Genomic DNA, 20612 nt, shown 5'->3' with positions numbered 1-20612 from the left:
ACATTTCAAGTACTAAATTTTTGGTCAGAGTTTTGTTTTAAATTTAGTAAGTTGTCCAGTGAATTCACGTTTTTGTGTGTGCATTCTGCTACTTCTTATTTGAGTTAATATGTTTTGTGTGCATGGTGCATGACACTTTGGGGAACATTTTAAGTGGAAAACTTGTGGTCAGAATCTTTTTTTTTTTTTTTTTTAAGTGGAAAACTTACTAAATTTAGAACTTAATTCTGTGGTCAGTTTTCTAGTAAATTTAGTAAGTTTTCCACTTGAAATGTTCCCCAAAGTGTCATGCACCATGCACACAAAACATGTAAATTCACTGGAAAACTTACTAAATTTGTGTTTAAATGTAGTTTTAAGTTTAGTAAGTTTTCCTGTAAATTAAGTAAGTTTTCCTGTGAATTCACATGTTTTGTGTGCCTGGTGCATGACACTTTGGGGAACATTTCAAGTGAAAAACATTAAATTTGTGGTCAGAATTTAGTTATCAATGTAGTAAGTTTTCCAGTAAAGTTTCCAGTAAGTTTTTTTTTTTTTTTACTTGCAATGTTACCTAAAGTGTCATGCACCAAAAACGATTTTCATGAAAACACTAGCATTTTATTTATTTATTTATTTATTTATTTATTTATTTATTTATTTATTTATTTATTGTTCATTCTATTCACGTTTTCTTCCTTGTGGCAAATTTCACATGCATGTTAGCTATGTGCTGCAAAAATTTGTAGCAAACCTTTGTATTTAAAATTAATTTGTTGTGCTGATTTTGCCAGGTAACATTCTTCCTATACTGTCCAGTCACATGACCTAATTTTTTATTCATTTACATTTACATTTATTCACTTAGAAGACGCTTTTATCTGAAGCAGCTTACAAAGAAGGAACATAGCAATCTGTTTATTACAGTGCCAGTGATGTTCATAGTATATGATGCCAGGTTTATTAGAAAGCTAGATTAGGAAACAAGCCAGAGCAGTGGTGAAATGCAGGAAAGATTTATTTAAACAATTCTTCATTCATGAACCAAGCCGAGTAATCATTCATTCTTGTCCTATGCAGATTTGCTTTTAAGCTTTTAGTATTAATAAGTGATGCATTTCGGTTAACATAACTGAAATATCTACCATTTAACTTCCCGTTATGAGTATATACAGTATAAAATGCACAATATAATTTCATCAGTTAATATTGTTAATAGCGTATTGATTTCTGTACAGAAATGCAAGTTCAATCTCCTTAGTGATATTTGAGATTGATTTTTCTTTCTGCTTAATTCGAGACGAGCGTGCTTTTTGTTTGTTTTATTGTGGCTTGTACTTAAAAAATAACTGGTGCTACGAGTATAGTGAATGATTTCTAATCTAAAAATGTGCCTAAACTCATTTATTTTAAAAGACCAAAATAAAAAAAAAATCAAGTTTCATAATGAACCTCTTTGTCTCTGACAGACTCACACCATCTTCTCTCTGTTGGGTCTGGATCACGCTTACGTCACCAGTATCGGACGACTTATTGGAGTTGTTTCGCTGAGAGAGGTGAGAGTTCAGCAGTCACACAAAAACACCATATGAGAGTTGGAGCTGAAAATATTATCTCTTTTATAATCTCTTCTGCTCACCAAGACTGCATTCATTTGATCAAAAATAAAATAAAAACAGTAATTTTGTCAAATATTATTGCAATTTAAAATATCTGTTTTCTATGTGAATATATGTTAAAATGTAATTTATTCCAGTGGTCAAAGCTGAATTTTCAGCATCATTACTCCAGTCTTCAGTGTCACATGATCCTTCAGAAATCATATTAATATGCTGATTTGCTGCTCATGAAACATTTATGATTATTATCAATGTTGAAAACAGTTGTGCTGCTTCATATTTCTGTGGAAACTGATAGATTTGATTTTTCAGGATTCTTTGACGAATAGAAAGTTCAAAAGAACAGCATTTATTTTAAAACAGAATCTTTTGTAACTTTATAAATGAGTTTACTGCCACTTTTGATCAATTTAATGCATCCTTCTCAGAACGAGGGAATGATGATGATTTAGTAAAACAAAGGAATTAATTATATTGTAATATAACATAATTATATTATAATATTGTTATATTGCATGATTTAGTAAAACTATGGAACAAATTGTATTGTGCACACAATTTAATAAAAGGAGGGAAAGAATTATTATATCGTGAGAACAATTTAATAAAAGGTGGGAACGAATTATATTGTGCGCACAATTTAGTAAATAAAGGGAACAAATTATTATATCGTGAGAATGAATTAGTAAAAGGAGGGAAAAATTGTTATATAGTGCACACGATTTAGTAAAACAAGAGAATTAATTATTATATTTTGAGAACGATTTAGTAAAACGAGGGAACAAATTATTATATCGCGAGAACGACTTAGTAAAACAAGGGAACGAATTGTTATATAGTGCACACGATTTAGTAAAACAAGGGAATGAATTATTATATCGCAAGAACAATTTAGTAAAACAAGGGAACGAATTGTTATATAGTGCACACGATTTAGTAAAACAAGGGAACAAATTGTTATATTGTGCACACGATTTAGGAAAACGAGGGAACGAATTATTATATAGTGTGCACAATTTAGTAAAACGAGGGAACGAGTTATTATATAGTGCGCACAATTTAGTAAAACGAGGGAACAAATTATTATATAGTGCGCACAATTTAGTAAAACGAGGGAACAAATTATTATATAGCGCGCACAATTTAGTAAAACGAGGGAACGAATTATTATATAGCACGCACAATTTAGTAAAACGAGGGAACAAATTATTATATAGTGCGCACAATTTAGTAAAACGAGGGAACAAATTATTATATAGCGCGCACAATTTAGTAAAACGAGGGAACGAATTATTATATAGCACGCACAATTTAGTAAAACGAGGGAACGAATTATTATATAGCACGCACAATTTAGTAAAACGAGGGAACGAACTATTATATAGTGTGCACAATTTAGTAAATTATCTTGAGAATGATTTAGTAAAACAAGGGAACGAATTGTTGTATTGTGCGCATGATTTAGGAAAACGAGGGAACAAATTATTATATAGTGTGCAAAATTTAGTAAAGCAAGGGAACGAATTATATTGTGGATACAATTTAGTAAAACGAGGGAACGAATTGTTATATAGTGCGCATGATTTAGTAAAATTTAGCAAAACGAGGGAACTTAATATTATATCATGTGCATGATTTACTTAAAACGAGGGAACAAATTGTATCATGCATACGATTTATTAAAATGAGGGAACGAAAGAATTGTTCATTTGTGGCCATGATATACATATGTTTTTGTCCACATGTCATGTGCGGGGCTCCGCAAGTGTATATATAATACTAAAATAACACTGCTGAATAAATATGACACTTTTGAACAGTTGTTAACCAGCTCTTGTTTGTGTCGTAGCTGCGTAAAGCCATTGAGGGCTCCATGACGGTGAAGGGCGTGAAAGTGCGCCCCCCTCTGGCCAGCTTCAGAGACAGCGGGACGAGCGGCACGAGCAGTGAAAGCGAAGCCACTGAACTCCACAAACTGTGGGACCGTCACACCAGCCTCGCGCTGCCCAGAGAACACCAACCAAACACCTCCGACTCCGACGACAAGTCCCAGTGACCGCACGAAAACTATTTATAGAGACGCATCCAAAACGGTCTTTTTATTGGTCGGATTCTCCACTCGCTTTCAGGTCTTCCTGTCTTTACTTCCTACACTAGATTTGGAGAATCAGGGACCAAATAGACTTGTGCGTGTGCCTGTACAGTGTGTGTGTGTTTATATGTGTGTTTGTGAGACAGATCCATATGTTACCTTTCAGTCACTTTTTAAAAAATGTGATAACACTTTGCAGTAAGGTTTCATTTGTTAACATTAGTTAACTGACAACAGCAATGCATTTTCACAGCATTTATTAACCTTTGTTAATGTGACTTCATCACAGAGCATTAACTAATGTTAGCAAATGAAACCTTCTTGTAAAGTGTTACCAAAAAAAATGTGATACACAAGATCTGTTTGGACGCTTCATCTGTCGTGTTTCATGTCTGTGGGCATTAAATTCTCCTCTAAATAAAGAGTGGATGTGAGCGGTGTAGGCGGAGCGCAGGAGGGGGCAGAGAGAAAGAGTGATGGAGAGAACGAGACGGAGTGGGAGTGATTTCTTTTCACTTTTTGAAAACTCTTTTTTGCAGTTGGCCTTTGTTCCTCTTCAAAAGGAGATTTAGTTTCCGTTTCAAGCCAAAGTGTTTGTATGTTATCTGGTCACAAACAGCAAATCTCACCAACGCAGCAGAATCAACTCATTACGGTTTGATACTGTTATGTAAGAATGCGCACTTTTTATGGGTTTCTGTGTTGAAAATGACGTTGCCTGCACACTAACGTGCCTTTCTGAAAGATTTGGCACCATTTATCAGCATGTTTGCACTATGAAATCAGTCACAGTCAAAACACAACCATAACATTTCAACTGACAATACTGTTATTCATACAAATTATGAACAAACTAACGGTGAGAGTTTGTTGTGTGAGAACTTAACAATATTTGCTTTGCAATAACCACTAATTTTTGATATGTTTTGTCCTTCCCACTGTTTTCCATTGATCCAGGAGGATGTAAACGGTTTAGCACTTAAAGCCGCAGGAACCCATGTGATTTGTGTTGTGATAGATGAGATCACTATTTAATCTGTATATGAGAAACCACGTCACATCTTCCACACGTCACACTGTAAAATCTCTCTGTCTCTTTCTTTCTCTCTGGCAGAAACTTTTTTAAAAATGTTTATGATGACTGACGGTGAATTTCACAAAACCTGTCAAGATCATGTCCGGCTCATGTTTAACACCAAATATCAATGTTTTCGGCAATTGACCATTAAGATTTTTTTAGCATTGTGAGATTTTTAAATTGAATGTCTTTCCTCTACATTTTTATTACAATATGTTTGGACATTTTTGTGTTTTTTGTAATTCTCAGTGATGATTTTCATGTATATTCTCATTAACAAGAAATAAGTATTTATACACTATAGTTGCATTTGTCATTTTTTAATGTACTTTTTTGTTGTTGTCGTTTTTGTTTTTTTCTAATGAGAATTTAAATGAAAATCATCATTGATACTAATGAAAGATACAAAAACAAAGTACTTCAAAAAGTAATTACACACTTTTTGTAATGAGAATTTAAATGAAAATCATTGAGACTAATATAAAAAAGTACATAAAAATAACAAATACAAATTTCTGTAATGAGAATTTAAATGAAAATCGTTGAGAGTAAAAAAAAATACCAAAAATTGCATCAAAAAATACAACTATTGTGTATAATTATTTTTTTAATGCAAAAAAATCTTAATGGTCCTTAAAGTAGGATACTTTTTATTTACGCTAAATATTATATACTTAAAGCCTTTATATATAATGCATTATAAAAGTATTTTTAATGCATTAATTATGCCTTGTAATGCATTGTATGATCTCATGAATAATTATAACCACAGTTATAATACATTATATCATTTATTGAACACACCTGTAGAAAGTATCATTTCAGATCTAACATGGAATCTGCAAATATAATGCATTTTAATTTTGATTACAATTATTTATGAGAAGATATAATGCATTGTAACATACATTATGAATACATTTATAGTGCATAAAGTTTTAGCATATCATCATATTTCTCTTTTAATGTGACACAGACGTGCTCTTGACAGGTTTTGTCAGATTCGCCTGCAAACGTATTCATGCATTTCTACGAACAACAGCCGAATAGAACAAGAAGTGAAATCTGAGAGTGTTTTATTCTCTGTCGTAAATGTCTGTTGTGATTTATAAGTGTTTCATGACTTCACATTTCATTAGCTGATCGTTAAATTGAATTTATTTAATTCTGATTCTTAACTGACAGATTTGACCAATAAGCTTTAATCTGTTCGCCGGTGGAGGAGAGGCTTATTTTTGTGTTGATTCATGTAGATTTACAGATTTTAATATATTTATAATATCATGTTAACTTAAATATTTTCTTCTTTTTGCCATTTATTTGTTCTTTTATTTTGTCATTTTTCCTCCTGCTCCTGTTGTGTGACGCAAAGCTGCAAAATTCAGACTATTTCAAGAATATGTAATGGTTGGACTGAACTTTGTGGAAACGTGAGATTGTTTTTTTTGTTGATGGACTTATGGAGTCTACAAAATGGTGCCAGTATCATCTCTGAAATGACTTTTATCTAGTACTGTCAGAAACACTCCTTTATGTCCATAAGTGGCTTGTTTTTCCTCCTGAATCTGGACCAAAAGAGCAAATCATGATCGCTTCTGTTTTTATTTCATGTTGTGGTGGTCCATTTCATTTCACGTGTTAGAATATGTTGTTCTGAGAATCATATTTATTAACAATCTTACATGTGATCAACAAAGTAGATCAAGTGATTTTATTTTTGATATCATTGTCATTATTTTCAGTAATTGGAAGATAATGTATTTGTGCAATAACATTTTTTTTTTCTTCATTAGTAACCAGAATTAATGACTTTGTGGGGAGATAACCATATTTTTCTAAAGAAAAAGAGCTGAGCTGTATGTCTGACAGTGTTTCCAGTGTTTGCTGATGTTTTTACACTGCGAAAAATGTTTTTCTTGCTCAGTATTTTTGTCTTGTTTTCCAGTACAGATATCTAAGCTTTCTTAAATCAAGATACATTTACAGGAGACGCACAATGACTGAAGATATTAAGTCTTGTTTACTGAAAATTTGAGTTTGTGCTTGGAAAAAAATAAATGTCAGTGTTAAACTTCAAAAGGAAAACAAGATTGTTTTTCTGAGCCCATTGGCAGATATTTTTCCTTGTTTTAAGCACAAACTCACTTCATTTTGATCCATTTTTTTCAGTAAACAAGACTTAATATCTTAAATCATTTTGCTTCTTCAGTAAATGTATCTTGATTTAAGAACGTTTCGATGTTTGTACTGGAAAACGAGACTAAAATACAAACTAAGCCAATCATTTTTTGCAGTGTAGAGCTCTAGAAACTCTGCGAGGGCCAAAAACATTCCATTGCCACAAAAAAACAGTGTTAGTTGAAAAACTCTTGTAAGAAATATTAACACTCACATTCAGTTTACAGAGTAAATCTTCAGATCCGGCCCGTTCTCAGAGTTTCATGAATTTTTAGCAAGCGTTGAAACAACAACAACAGCAAAACTCCTGCTGTTTTTAGAGAGAGAAAAATCAAGCTCTGCAATAGAACAAAAAGTTTTTGTACATCAGGGATAAATAAAGAGATTTTAACATGAGAACATTCAGACTGGTGTGAATTTTACACATTTTTCCACTCTCTGTCTTCTGTGTTTCCAGATGAACAGCATGTGCTCTGGCACTGGAGCTGTTTTCTCTTGTAGTTTTGTATTTGTGTCTGTTCTAATTGGTTGTGTTGTTCTTCGATCGTGTGATTGGCTGTCGTTCTGTTAAGTAGGTTATGAAGCCCCCGAGTGAGTTTCAGGTGCGGGACGCGTTCACTCAGAGGAATATCCCATCTGTCATAAATGAGCAACAAATCTCAATATCATTAGAAACGTCTTCTTAAGTGATTAGAAATGTGTGAGAGACTGTCATTAACCCTTTAACTTTAACCTCAACCTTTAAAGTTACTGCAAAAAATGATTTAGTATTTTTGTCTTGTTTTCCAGCACAAATATCTAAACATTCTTAAATCAAGATACATTTACTGGAGAAGAAAAATGAGTTTAATTTTTTTGGATTAGTTCACTTCAGAATTAAAATGTTCTGATAATTTACTCACCTCCATATCATTCAAGATGACATCTTTCTTTCTTCAGTCGAAAAGAAATGAAGGTTTTTGAGGAAAACATTCCAGGATTTTTCTCCATATAGTGGACTTCACTGGGGTTCAACGGGTTGAAGGTCCAAATGTCAGTTTCAGTGCAGCTTCAAAGAGCTCTACATGATCCCAGACGAGGAATAAGGGTCTAATCTAGAGAAACCATCGTCATTTTCTAAAAAAAAAACTTTTTAACCACAAATGCTCGTCTTGCACTGCTCTGCGATGCGCCACGCATTACGTAATCACGTTGGAAAGGTCAACCTGTTGAACCCCAGTGAAGTCCACTATATGGAGAAAAATCCTGGAATGTTTTCCTCAAAAACCTTCATTTCTTTTTGACTGAAGAAAGAAAGACATGAACATGTTGGATGACATGGAGGTGAGTAAATTATCAGGAAATTTTAATTCTGAAACTAATCCTTTGATAGCTTAGACAAAATATCTGTAAATAAATAAATTTAATTCAAAGGAAAACAAGATTATTTGTCATACCTCACTGACAGATATTTTATTGCTTTAAGCATAACCTCGCTTTGTTTTGATATAGTTAGTGTTAAGATGAAGGAATTTTGCCTTAGTAATCCAAAATCACACATTTTTTCCCTTTTTAGTCACCTTCATCATCATCTTCTACATGAGAGTCCGACTCTGTCAACTTTATTGGCACAACTCTAGGCATTTAAAGAGTTTATAGGATTTGAAATATACAGAGCGAGATAAAAAAAATGGAAATGGAAGAAAGAAGGGACAGTAAAAACAAAGAATAAATGATAATACATAATGATTATATATGATGATTAACATAAAACCTCACAGGAAAATATGATAGAAAACTGGAAAGAGAATGATTGTTGAATGGTATAAATAATGATTTTCCATTCGCAAACATACTGTATGTGACTCACACTGAAAAAGAAATTGAATAGAAACAATCTTTACTCAGAAATTGTTAGTAAATTTCACACATATACAAAGAAATTGCAAGTAACATGGAAATAAACATGAAATTCTCAAGTAGAAAAAAACAAAATGGTGTTTTGTTTGGAAAACATACTCTAATCTTTGAAAAATATTTTTTTTTTTTCCAGTGAATGTATCAAGGTTTAGATGTATTTTATACCTGTTACACAAAACTGTGAAAACATCAGGGAAGAAACTCTCAAGAAAGATCAAATTATTGGTTCCATACACACACGGAGGAGTTTGTAAATTCAAGTTCAGGTTCGTTATGTGCAAACCAAATGTTTTTGGTGCAAACTAAAGCCTTCTAGAGAAATATGCATGTGAATATACAGTAGACTCACAAATAACCTCTGTTTCTGATCATCTTTATTTCTCACTAACTTCTGCTCTCACTGCTCTCACACTTAGAAACATTCCTTGTGTAAAGAGTAGAAATCAAAGAGTGTCATTCTTAGACAACAGGTTCTATATAGAACTCTAGGGTTCTTGACTCGGTTCTAAAGAGCTCTTTTAATACCAAAAAGGTTCTACAAAAGAAGTGTCTTACATGATTGCATAATACTTTTTTCTAGTGATAAAGTATGTTATGTCTAATTCATACAATTTAATTAAAATAAAAAATTAAAACTAAATCCATAAAATGATCCCATGATGGAACCACTAAAGCTTCTCTATATGAAGTTCCTGACAGAACCTGAGAATTACACGTCCTCCCTGACCTCGTGTTTGGACTCTGGGGGAGTTTGAGTCTGTACTGTAGAACACACTTGGTTTGACTGTGAGATCACAGAAGGTCAGAGGTCAAAGCTCAAAGCCGAGTTGCAGGGTGGAAGACAGGAGTCACGGATCCGGCCGATGCTGATGAGCAACATCTTCTCTGCGGTCAGCTTACTGCTCACAGACAGAGGGTCCATGTCTGCTGGCAGCACAGACTTATGGGTAAATTTGCCTGAAACACTCCCATCTGCTCCGATCTGAAACCAGGGATGGAAAAGACAGTCTGGTTCAAATGTCTGGGGTCGGTAAGATTTTTAAATGTTTGTGAAAGAGTCTCTTCTGCTCCATAAGGCTGCATTTATTTGATCAAAAATACATTAAAAATAGTGAAATATTATTGCACTTTCTAGAAGCTGTTTTCTATGTGAATATATAGTAAACTGTAATTTATATCCTGTGATCAAAGCTGAATTTTCAGCATCATTACTCCAGTCTTCAGTGTCACATGATCCTTCAGAAATCATTCTGATATGATGATTTGAAGAAACATTTATGATTATTATTAATGTTGAAAATGTGATACATTTTATTTTTCAGGATTCTTTGATGAAAAGATAGTTCGAAAGAACAATTTTTTATTTGTTATTAATTTTATTTGTAATTAAAAGAAAATGTCTGAGAGTTTAAATTCATATTAAATGCAATTAGTTAAACTTAAGAACTTTGAACTTAAATAGGAATTCTTTAATTTCATAATTTTGCTGTCTTTGAAATATGGTTAAAGTGTACAGCTGAATGTACTGACAAGAATTTACGTTAAACCTAAATCTGCTTTTATGTAATTGTTATTGAAACTTGCATGTCATTTTTTAAATATATTTGTAATCACAAAATTGTAATAAAGTTGCAATTAAGTACATTTGAAATGTATTCACTTTCAGAACTACAGTTAAAATTACAATCAAACACTTAACGTGCTTTAGTATGTTAATCGACACATCAAAATAAGTGTACTTATTTTAAGCATGACAAAAGTTATTAAAATATAACGATTTAAAATGTACTTTAAAAGACTTTTAATTTGATATTACAAAGATAAGTTTTAAAAAGTGTACTTAAGTGAAACAGTCATGAAAGTATACTCTCTTTAAGTGCACTTAAGTGGCATTTTATTTCATAAATAATATGTTATCTGCAATTACAGTTTTATAAAAATATATTTTTAAGATTTGAAGTACACATTAAGCACGCTTCTTTATTACAAGGGCTGTGTATTACACACACCTTCTCCGCATGAATAACCACACGCTGATTATACGCCACCACAACCACTTCATGAGGCTCGAACCCGCTGACATTTGCAGACAGGAAGTAGCTGTTCCCCATCGTCCTGACCACACCCACGCCAGAGCCGCCAGCTGAAATAGAGACACTGATGAGAAATAAATATGAGCCGTTCCTACATGCTGAGGCTCATTACATGATGTCTCTTAGGAAATTATCCAAATGTGTAGCTGAACTCGACAGGTTTAATAGTTCTATAACACTATGTTGGTGTTAATATGAAGAACTTTTCCATATTGGTTTTGGTTGTGATGTCATGTTTTTAAGTACTGTACATTTGTAATAAAGTACTTCACATGTGCTTTAGTATGTTAGTCAGCACATCAAAATAAGTGTATTTCTTTAAAGCACAACAAAAGATTATTAAAATGTAATGATTTAAAATGTACTTCAAAGTAAAACTTAAATTGACATTATAAAGAGCACTTTTTAAAAGTGTACTTAAGTGTGCAAAGAAAGTGTGCTCACTTTAAGTGCACTTAAATGTGCTAAGAAACAATCATGAAAGTGTACTCACTTTAAGTGCACTTAAGTGTGCTAAGAAACAGTCATCAAAAGTGTACTCACTTCAAGTGTACATGCATTAAGTGCATTTAAGTGTGTTACATGTACTTGCTGTTAGTGCACTCAAGTATGATAAGAAAAGGTTGTGAAAGAGTACTTGCTTTAAGTGCACTTAAGTGTGTTAAGAAACAGTCATAAAAGTGTACTCGCTTTACGTGCACTTAAGTGTGTTAAGAAACAGTTGTGAAAGTGTACTCGCTTTAAGTGCACTTAAGTGTGCTAAGAAACAATCATGAAAGTGTGCCTCACTTTAAGTCCACTTAAGTGTGCTAACAAACAGTCATTGAGTAAAGTGTGCTTGCTTTAAGTACACTTAAGTGTGCTAACAAACATCATCAAAAGTCTACTCACTTTAAGTGCACTTAAGTGTGTTAAGAAACAGTCGTGAAAGTGTACTTGCTTTAAGTGCACTTAAGTGTGCTAAGAAACAATCATGAAAATGTGCTCGCTTTAAGTGCACTTAAGTGTGCTAAGAAACAATCGTGAAAGTGTACTCGCTTTAAGTCCACTTAAGTGTGCTAACAAACAGTCATTGAGTAAAGTGTGCTTGCTTTAAGTACACTTAAGTGTGTTAAGAAACATCATCAAAAGTCTACTCACTTTAAGTGCACTTAAGTGTGCTAAGAAAGAATCGTAAAAGTGTACTCGCTTTAAGTCCACTTAAGTGTGCTAACAAACAGTCATCAAGTGTGCTTGCTTTAAGTGCACTTAAGTGTGTTAAGAAACAGTTGTGAAAGTGTACTCACATTAAGTGCACTTAAGTGTGTTACGTGTACTTGCTGTAAGTGCACTCAAGTGTGCTAAGAAACAGTCGTGAAAGTGTACTTGCTTTAAGTGCACTTAAGTGTGTTAAGAAACGGTTGTGAAAGTGTGCTCGTTTTAAGTGCACTTAAGTGGACTTTTACTTACTACTGCTTGCAAGTACAGGTTGTTTTTTTTTTGTTGTTTTTTTAGTTTTTTTAAATGATACTTTTCAAGTACATAAGGAGTTAACAAAAGTTTGCCAAAACTAGTTTTTTAAGTGTTCACAGGTGTTTTACCCATATTTTGATTTATACTTGTATTGTGTTTTATGGTTAAAGGAAATATCTGTAAACTTCATAGATAATGTCCTGGCAGAAAATTACCTGTGCCTTTTCCATTTATCTTCAGGTTTTTTTCTTATAGTGCACAATATAATTTTGATTTCTCATTTCTGAGGTCTCTCTGCGGACGGCTGAGGTCTCACAGCAGCTGTACATCAGTGTTTTTTACACGTTTTTTTTCTGGTTAGTTCGGGCTCTGAGCGCTGATTAATGCTCTCTGGTGTGTTTTGTTACTCACTCTACTCCAAACTCATTGGAAAGAACATTGAAATGAAACAAATCAAAACTTTTTAATATCTCAGTTGTTTCCAAGGGCTCAAGTCTCATAATGAAAAAACTCTAACGATCCTCAGAGAATAAATGAACTGAGATCAGTTTACCTGCATGCTCTCTAATTCCAATGCTTTTCTATTGCCAGGTGAACTTTACATTATGAATTAAAAATGGGTTCTCCTCACTTACCCTGTATGTCATCTCCAAGGATCCAGTCGTCCTGGTTTCCCTCTCGGGTGGTCTGGTACTGTTGATCCCCATGGTAATCTCCAAAAGACTCTCGGTCTCCTTGGTAACCTATAAAACACTTGTTTACCTTGGTAACCCATAAAAGACTCTTGATCTCTGTGGTAACCTATTAAACAGTTGATTACCTTGATAACCTCCAAAGGATTCACCCCATGATGACTCATCCTGTGCATCACCATGGCAACGGCTGAAGGACTCGGGTTCGAACCTGTTTGTGATGGAGCTGATGGATGTTTCTTCACCAAACTGACTGTGAAGTCTCGGGTGGAGGGAATCGGCGTTGAAGGACCTGACGGTGCTCGTGCTGTAACGTGACGAGCGCTGGAACGACGAGGCTGAAGAAGCGCTCAGAGAAGCCATGGGCTCACAGATGGAGGAGAGAAGCACCGTCTCTGCTGTGAGCGAGTCTCATATAGAGAGCAGATGCAGTGCATTATGGGTCAGCTGGACACCCTGACCACTCCATAAAAGGCCTTGGCTCTGGAATCCACTCCTGGAATAACGGTCAACGAGATAAGAGATGGAAAACTTCTTCAAATGAGCGGGAGACAGTGTTATCAGAAAGACCCGCAGAATCCTACTGATCGAAAAACTGCAAATAAAAAATAAATAAATAATAATAATAAAATCATTTGTAACTTTTAAACACTAAAAGTGTATTTATCAATTACAAGTAAACCCAGTCAGAGTCAAGTAGGAACAATAAATATATAAATAAAATGTATAAATTTGTAACTTAAACACAAGTGTCTGTTCATCAATTACAAGTAAACCTAATCAGTGTCAAGACCAATAAATGAGTAAATAGATGCTTGTGTTTAACCCTCTCATGCATGAATTATGACAACATCAATCAAGATTTTTTTCCTGTGTTTTTATTGTTCTTACGGCATGAAAAACAAGATCTGAACTTTTTTTTGTTTAAACATTATACAGTAATAACAGTAATACTGTATATATTTAACAAACCAATGAATAAAATTATTAAAAATCATGTGAAAACTATAAAATATATACAAAAAATATAATACAGTTTTAATTATTGCAAACGCAATTGAGTTTGTTCCTGTTCGACTAGCAGAAAGAGAAGAACTTCATACAAGTTGAACACTGTGTGTCTGATATCAGAACATGAGGATGTGATTCCACCAAAGATCTGATGGAGATACAACTCTGTGGAAACTCAACTCAGACTATGTAGAAAACGTTCACTCTCCATCCAGTCTAACAGAGTACATCGATTTACCCGTATCAGCTGATATTTCTGATAATGTTCAAAATGAACAGATTTCTACCATAGCTCTCCTCTCTATGAAAACCTCAGACTGAAATCTACATTGATCTATTGATGTTTTCAGACTGTGGAAAAACTAGCGATCAGGTGTTTTCAATCTCATCTGAAATGAGCAGTGTTGGGAGTAACACATTACAAGTAACATGCATTACATAACCAGATTCATTTTTTGATGTAACGAGTAAAGTAACACATTACAAGTAATGTGCATTACGTAATCAGATTACGTTTTGATGTAATGAGTAAAGCATTACAAGTAACATTGCGTAATCAGGTTATTTTTTTGATGTAACCAGTAAAGTAACACATTACATGTAACATGCATTACGTAATCAGATTACTTTTTGATGTAACAAGTAACGCATTACAAGAAACATGCATGTAATCAGATTACTTTTTTGATCTAACGAGTAAAGTAATGCATTATAAGTAACATGCATTACGCAATCAGATTACTTTTTAATATGAGTAAAGCAACGCATAACAACATGCATTACATAATCAGATTACTTTTTTGATGTTACTAGTAAAGTAACGCATAACAAGTAACATGCATTACATAATCAATTCCTTTTTGATGTTACTAGTAAAGTAATGCATTACAAGAAACATGCATTATGTAATCAGATTACTTTTTGATGTTATGAGTGAAGTAACGCATTTATTTAATACATTTAGTAAACAAAAAAGTGACTGCAGATGAAGTATTTTCAAGAACAACAGTCACAGTAATAGTATTAATTGTAGCTGAAATATAGCTAGTGATGCATGATGTCCAATTTAGATGATTGATCAGAATTTCCTCCCAATCTAAAATTATACTTGGAAAATGTAACAATTATGTGACTCCTTAGATGTTACTTGATTTTTTTTTACCTGCAAGAGTTTCCTAGGATAGAAAAATGGATATTCCAGAGCAATTTGCCATTTCTAACTGTCTCTTCCCATCTTGGTTTGGAGGAAAAACAATTCCACATACAACGGCTTGTCACTTGGTGGCAATGTATGGGATGATGTACTAGTGTCCACTGTAGAGGATGATGTGCAACTGTGCAATCAAAACCCATGCAGAAGTTTTAGAGTCAGTACTACATTAAACTACTATACATAATGTTGAATATAATGTATATTAATGCAGTGGGGGAATATTTGTGGGTCCTGATAATGCCAAATGTCTTGTGTTACGAGTAAAAAGTGGCCAACATTATTTTAAAGAATATCGTATCGTGAGTTCAGTATTGTGATATATCTCGAATCATGACATAAGGGTACAGTTACCCCCCTAGTGAAAGGGATAAGTTACATATTATTATTTTTTGTTATTAATCAACTACAATAAACCCAGTCAGTGGGAGTCACATTAGAGCTAAATAAATAAATAGAACTGTAAAAAAATTGATGCCTACATTGTTTTATCATTCTTTGACCATGTCAATAAAACTAATATCTGATAAAAGTATTATCTATTAAGGCCTGATCACACCAAGGACAACATCTATAATGATAAATAAATATAAAAGAATAGCAAAGTCCACACAACTAGAATGATAACAGCACAGAGACACGATATGGTTGGAGTCACTTTCAGGACGATTTTTTCCAGCTGATGAACGATAAAAACATTGACAGCCATTACAAGCCATAACATGCATTACGTAATCAGATTACTTTTTCGATGTTACGAGTAATGCATTACAATATCCAGGTTACTTTTTTGATGTAACGAGAGAAGTAACGCATTACAAGTAACATGCATTACATAACCAGGTTACTTTTTTGATGTAACGAGTAAAGTAACGCATTACAGGTAACGTGCATTACATAATCAGATTATGTTTTGATGTAACAAGTAAAGTATTACAAGTAACACATTACGTAATCAGGTTACTTTTTTTAACTAATGAGTAAAGTAACGCGTTACAAGTAACATGCATTACATAATCAGATTACTTTTTTGATGTAACAAGTACAGTAACGCATCACAAGAAACAAGCATTATGTAATCAGATTACTTTTTTGATGTAACGAGTAAAGCAAATATAAAAGAATAGCAAAGTCCACACAACTATAATGATAACAGCACAGAGACACGATATCGTTGGAATCACTTTCAGGACAATTTTTTCCAGCTAATGAACGCTAAAAACATTGACAGCCAATCAGAATCCATCCTGCTTTAAAGAGCTTGAGTATTTTAAGTGGCAGAAGATAAAACCGCAGCACATGCTTATAATAAACAGACCATATAGCATGCGAAAAACAGTAAACCATAAGAGTAGTATGTTCGAATTCGAAAAGTAGTAGGCGAAAAGTGTGACCTACTACTTCCCTCGAGATTCTGAAGTGCGCATTCGATGAACACTTTACTATCCCATGAGGCCATGGGGAAAGGATTTATGAATGCCACTGAAGCGACGCAACTGACGCTGGAACCCCAGACAGCAACATAGTGTGGCCCAGATCCGGCCCACATCTGATACATGTGGATTACATGCGGACCAGATGTGGGTCGGATCTGGGCCGACACTATATTGCTGTCAGGGAGGTCGCATGACAGTAGCAACATGGTGGATGTAGTATATCCGAATTTCATTCATACTACCCAAATTCACACTACATAGAACATACTTTTCAACAGTCGCGATTTCGAGGTCACGATTTCAGATGCAGCAAGAATGTTATCATCCGCTGGTGTGGCCGCTAATATAGTTATTGTTCTTGGCATGAACGGGCCTTTAAACCTACAATGTTTAATATATGTTTTAATATATCAGTTTCAGTGTTCAGTGGTGATGTTTTATAACATTATTTTAAAGCAGTAAATATCCACAGCAACTTTAATCGATTTTATTTAGAACCCAAGCAAGATGCAAAAACAATCACTTTGATATTAAAATAAGCAGAAGTCCGATATTCATAAGAAAGACATACAAAAGAAAATGAAAGCGTAAGGTTATACCTGTAATGTGTCTGAGCGCCCACACACACGCGTACATTTCATTATCAAGGGAATGAACAGTCTAATTAAACGCTGACTGACACTTCACGTCCCCAGCGAGTGTCATTTCCAGAACCGAAACCTTTGGAGGCCCATGAACCGCTCTAATTAAGAGTGTAACAGCAGAGAGACAAATGCATGTTTAACACACTCCGACCCCAAAATGAACACACACACACGCTCTTGCATAATGACTTCCTGACTGCTGATTTTAGACAGGAGGTCAATGTCTATTTATATACGCTTAAACTCACACACACCTCAATGTCGTCTCTGGCCGCGGGAAAGTGGCCACAGGAGCCCATCGACATGATTGGACGGGTAACCGTACGTCACAATGGGAAGCATCTGGCCAGTCAGAGCGTGGTGTGACCGAAACTTAACACGCTTTTTATAAAATTTAACCTTAAAAAAGAGCTAATCTTTGCCGAGAGAGAGAGAAAGGCGTTGGGGTAAAGGACGTACAGTAGGCTACACAAGGAGAAACAGTGAGATTAAAGAGTTTGAAGGTGAAACGCTGAGGGAAAAAAAAGACCAAATGGAGGATGAAACAGAAAAACAGCAAGACACTTGTTGTGTTTGAAATGGAGTCCAAGGGATGATTCATAATCAGACTGTAAGAGCCTGTTGGCAAATGGAGCATCCAGTGCGTTACATAACCGAGTCCTGCAGTGAGAGGGAGATATTGATCATCACATCGGTTTGGAAGCCAGAAACAAAATCCCATAAAGACAAGCGCAAAGCTCGCCACTACAATCATACAATGGTGTTCAAAACAGTTTTGAGTGCATTGTTATGCAGCTGCTATAGAGCGCAACAGCACCCGTCCACTTTTTCAGCAGAGTTGGTTCTGGAAATATTTATTTCATTCATTTCTCCCATAGGGATTTTAAAAAAAAAGTCTTCGTTAAAACGTTATAAGCCTTGAACCAAGCCAATCAGCTACGAGGCTAATCACAGCATTACAAACTTTGATTGGAAGCAAAAAAGTATTTGATACAAAGATACAAGACTGTGAATTTAAGGGCTTTAGTGAGGGAAAGAACTACATTACCATGAAGCATTACGAACAGCATAATCAAGTTAAAAAGATGGAGAAATACAAAACTACTCCGGACTGGATATAGGCCAGTAAGAGCTGTGCATGTAAACCTCACTTCCCTGATATCAAGAGTGGACTGATGTTAGAGAATGCATTCTTTAGTCTCCTTGTTAGAGCGTATGACTCCCATGCCAGTGGACCTGGGTTCGAGTCCCGCTTAGAGCGGGTAGTTCAAACAGAAGGCGTCACTTTGGTGCCGTGACCCGGATGGAAGTGAGGTTTGGGGGGGAGTGTAACGGATGTAGGCCAGTAAGAGCTGTGCGTATAAACCTCTCTTCCCAGATCTCAAGAGGTGCATTAGAGACTGCGTTCTTTAGCCTCCTTGTTAGAGTGCCGACTCCCATGCCGGTGGACCTGGGTTCGAGTCCCGCTTAAAGCGGGTAGTTCAAACAGGAGGGGTTACATTGGTGCCGTGACCCGGATGGAAGTGAGGTTTGGGGGGGGAGTGTAACGGATGTAGGCCAGTAAGAGCTGTGCGTATAAACCTCTCTTCCCAGATCTCAAGAGGTGCATTAGAGACTGCGCTCCTTAACCTCCTTGTTAGTATGCCGACTCCCATGCCAGTGGACCTGGGTTCGAGTCCCGCTTAGAGCGGGCAGTTTGAACAGGAGGGGTGAAATATATATATATATATATATATATATATATTTAGAGTTTAGGGAGATCGGCTTGCTTACATCATTCACATAATGAGAGTGGTCGGGGACAAAAAAGCTATTTGGGCGGATTTTGCTTGTTTTGACTCTGATTGGTGTAATTTTCTGTACAGCATCATGGGTAATGTAAATTTCGCTGTTAAACATGATTGTTTTAAAAAATAAGTTGAAATAATCCAGGCTGACGGCTTCAACAGAAGCAAATACCATCAATTAACAACCTCGTAGATCATAATTAAGCTGTCTTCAAAGGTTTATAAGTTATCATTAAAAATCAATTTCTCTATGGAGTTACTTCCGGAACCCGACTGTTGCACTCTATGGTGTTCTAACCACCCTTAGCAACTGCATAGCAATGTGATAAAAACATTTTGAACACCTTAGATGTTTTCTTGCAATATCAATATATTTATTAAATATAAAATAATATAAAAAAGAATTCAAAATATTAATTTAAACTATAATGGAAACACTACAGTAAGGTCCCATTAGTTAACATTAGTTAATGCATTAACATGAACATAATAATTATTAATCTTTATTAATGTTAGTTAATAAAAACTCAACTGTTGATTGTTAGCTCATGTTAATGATCTGAGGAATCATTCATGTCTGGAGCACATGCTCAAAGACTCTGAACTGCCAGCTACAATAATTCCAGGCCAATAAAATGCGGTAAATATCACCATTAAAACAAACGTGCACAACATTCTTGTCTGGTACTATTCTTGTCTTCAAAATGAGCAGCTGTGTCCTCTGCTGTTGCTATGGAAACACTCTATGTGGCATAAGACAGGAAGTGGCTGGTCTGTAGGGGGGAAGTGATGTAATGAGTTTTAGATGGTGCAGTCATGGATTTGAATATCATTTACAGCAACTGCAAAAGATCCATTCAGTGTGAGAGGACTGTGGCCAGATCTCTGATTATCACTAGCCCATCTTTTCGGGTTTGAGTCAAAGGAATAATTTTCCCGAAATTGAAAATTCTGTAATTTTCTCACCCTTATGTTGTTGCAAACTCGTATGATCTTCTTTCTTCAAAGGATCACAAAAGGAGAAACATTGCAGAACGTACAGGCTGCTCTTTTCCACAGCTACTGAAGCTTTCAAGCTTAAAAAAGGACAAGAGATATAAACTCACAATTGCAAGTTATGTCCAACTGTGAGGGAAAAATGACGGATGTTTTTTCTCAGAATTGCGAGTTTATATCTTTATTACTTACAATTGCATGTTAAAAAGTCAAAATTCAGAAATTCGCATTTCTGGGGGAAAAATTCAGAATTGTGAGTTTATCTCGCAATTCTGACTTTATAACTCGCAATTGCGAGAAAAAAAAGTCACAATTGTGAGATAAAGTCGCAATTACCTTTTTTATATTTTATTCAATGGCTTTCATAATGCATTAGAAATCGAGCCATATTTACATCCTTTTATGATGCATTGAACTGAATATGTTTACTATAAATATTTCTTAAA

At 34.7% G+C, this 20612-nt stretch overlaps 2 protein-coding genes and 1 long non-coding RNA gene across 3 annotated transcripts in view; 1 reads left to right on the top strand and 2 right to left on the bottom strand.

Moving 5' to 3' along the window:
* Positions 1-7345, top strand: part of LOC127495605 (chloride channel protein 2-like) — a 33926-nt gene extending 26581 nt beyond the window's left edge. The window contains exons 19-20 of the mRNA XM_051862545.1: positions 1449-1535; positions 3448-7345. Of these exons, the coding sequence (XP_051718505.1) occupies positions 1449-1535; positions 3448-3654 (294 nt within the window). The 3' untranslated portion in view covers positions 3655-7345. The remainder of the gene's footprint in view (positions 1-1448; positions 1536-3447) is intronic.
* Positions 7346-8808: 1463 nt separating this feature from the next.
* LOC127495545 (uncharacterized) lies at positions 8809-13498 on the bottom strand. The gene is made up of 4 exons (XM_051862469.1): positions 13211-13498; positions 13026-13133; positions 10855-10988; positions 8809-9827 (listed from the first exon to the last, which is right to left on the bottom strand). Exons 1-4 carry the CDS (start codon positions 13443-13445, stop codon positions 9648-9650), a joined length of 657 nt encoding a protein of 218 aa, XP_051718429.1. The 5' UTR covers positions 13446-13498; the 3' UTR covers positions 8809-9647.
* Positions 13499-17212: 3714 nt separating this feature from the next.
* On the bottom strand, positions 17213-18987 carry LOC127496160 (uncharacterized). Its single transcript, XR_007925251.1, has 2 exons — positions 18834-18987; positions 17213-18619 (listed from the first exon to the last, which is right to left on the bottom strand). It is a non-coding gene; the product is annotated as an uncharacterized LOC127496160 (long non-coding RNA).
* Positions 18988-20612: the final 1625 nt, after the last annotated feature.

The sequence above is a fragment of the Ctenopharyngodon idella genome, chromosome 15 (genome assembly GCF_019924925.1).
Source record: "Ctenopharyngodon idella isolate HZGC_01 chromosome 15, HZGC01, whole genome shotgun sequence".
NCBI classification, from domain to species: domain Eukaryota; kingdom Metazoa; phylum Chordata; class Actinopteri; order Cypriniformes; family Xenocyprididae; genus Ctenopharyngodon; species Ctenopharyngodon idella.
Note: the sequence above shows the minus strand (reverse complement) of the source record. Positions and strands in the feature narration are given on the sequence as shown.

What these genes read in the sequence shown, in the direction of transcription:
- LOC127495545 (XM_051862469.1), bottom strand. Translation starts at nt 13,445, where the DNA reads ATGGCTTCTCTGAGCGCTTCTTCAGCCTCGTCGTTCCAGCGCTCGTCA. An exon ending in ATCCTTTGGAGGTTATCAAG is followed by an intron (nt 13,134 to 13,210) that starts GTAATCAACTGT and finishes AGTGTTTTATAG; the next exon opens with GTTACCAAGGAGACCGAGAG. An exon ending in CCTTGGAGATGACATACAGG is followed by an intron (nt 10,989 to 13,025) that starts GTAAGTGAGGAG and finishes TCTCTATTTCAG; the next exon opens with CTGGCGGCTCTGGCGTGGGT.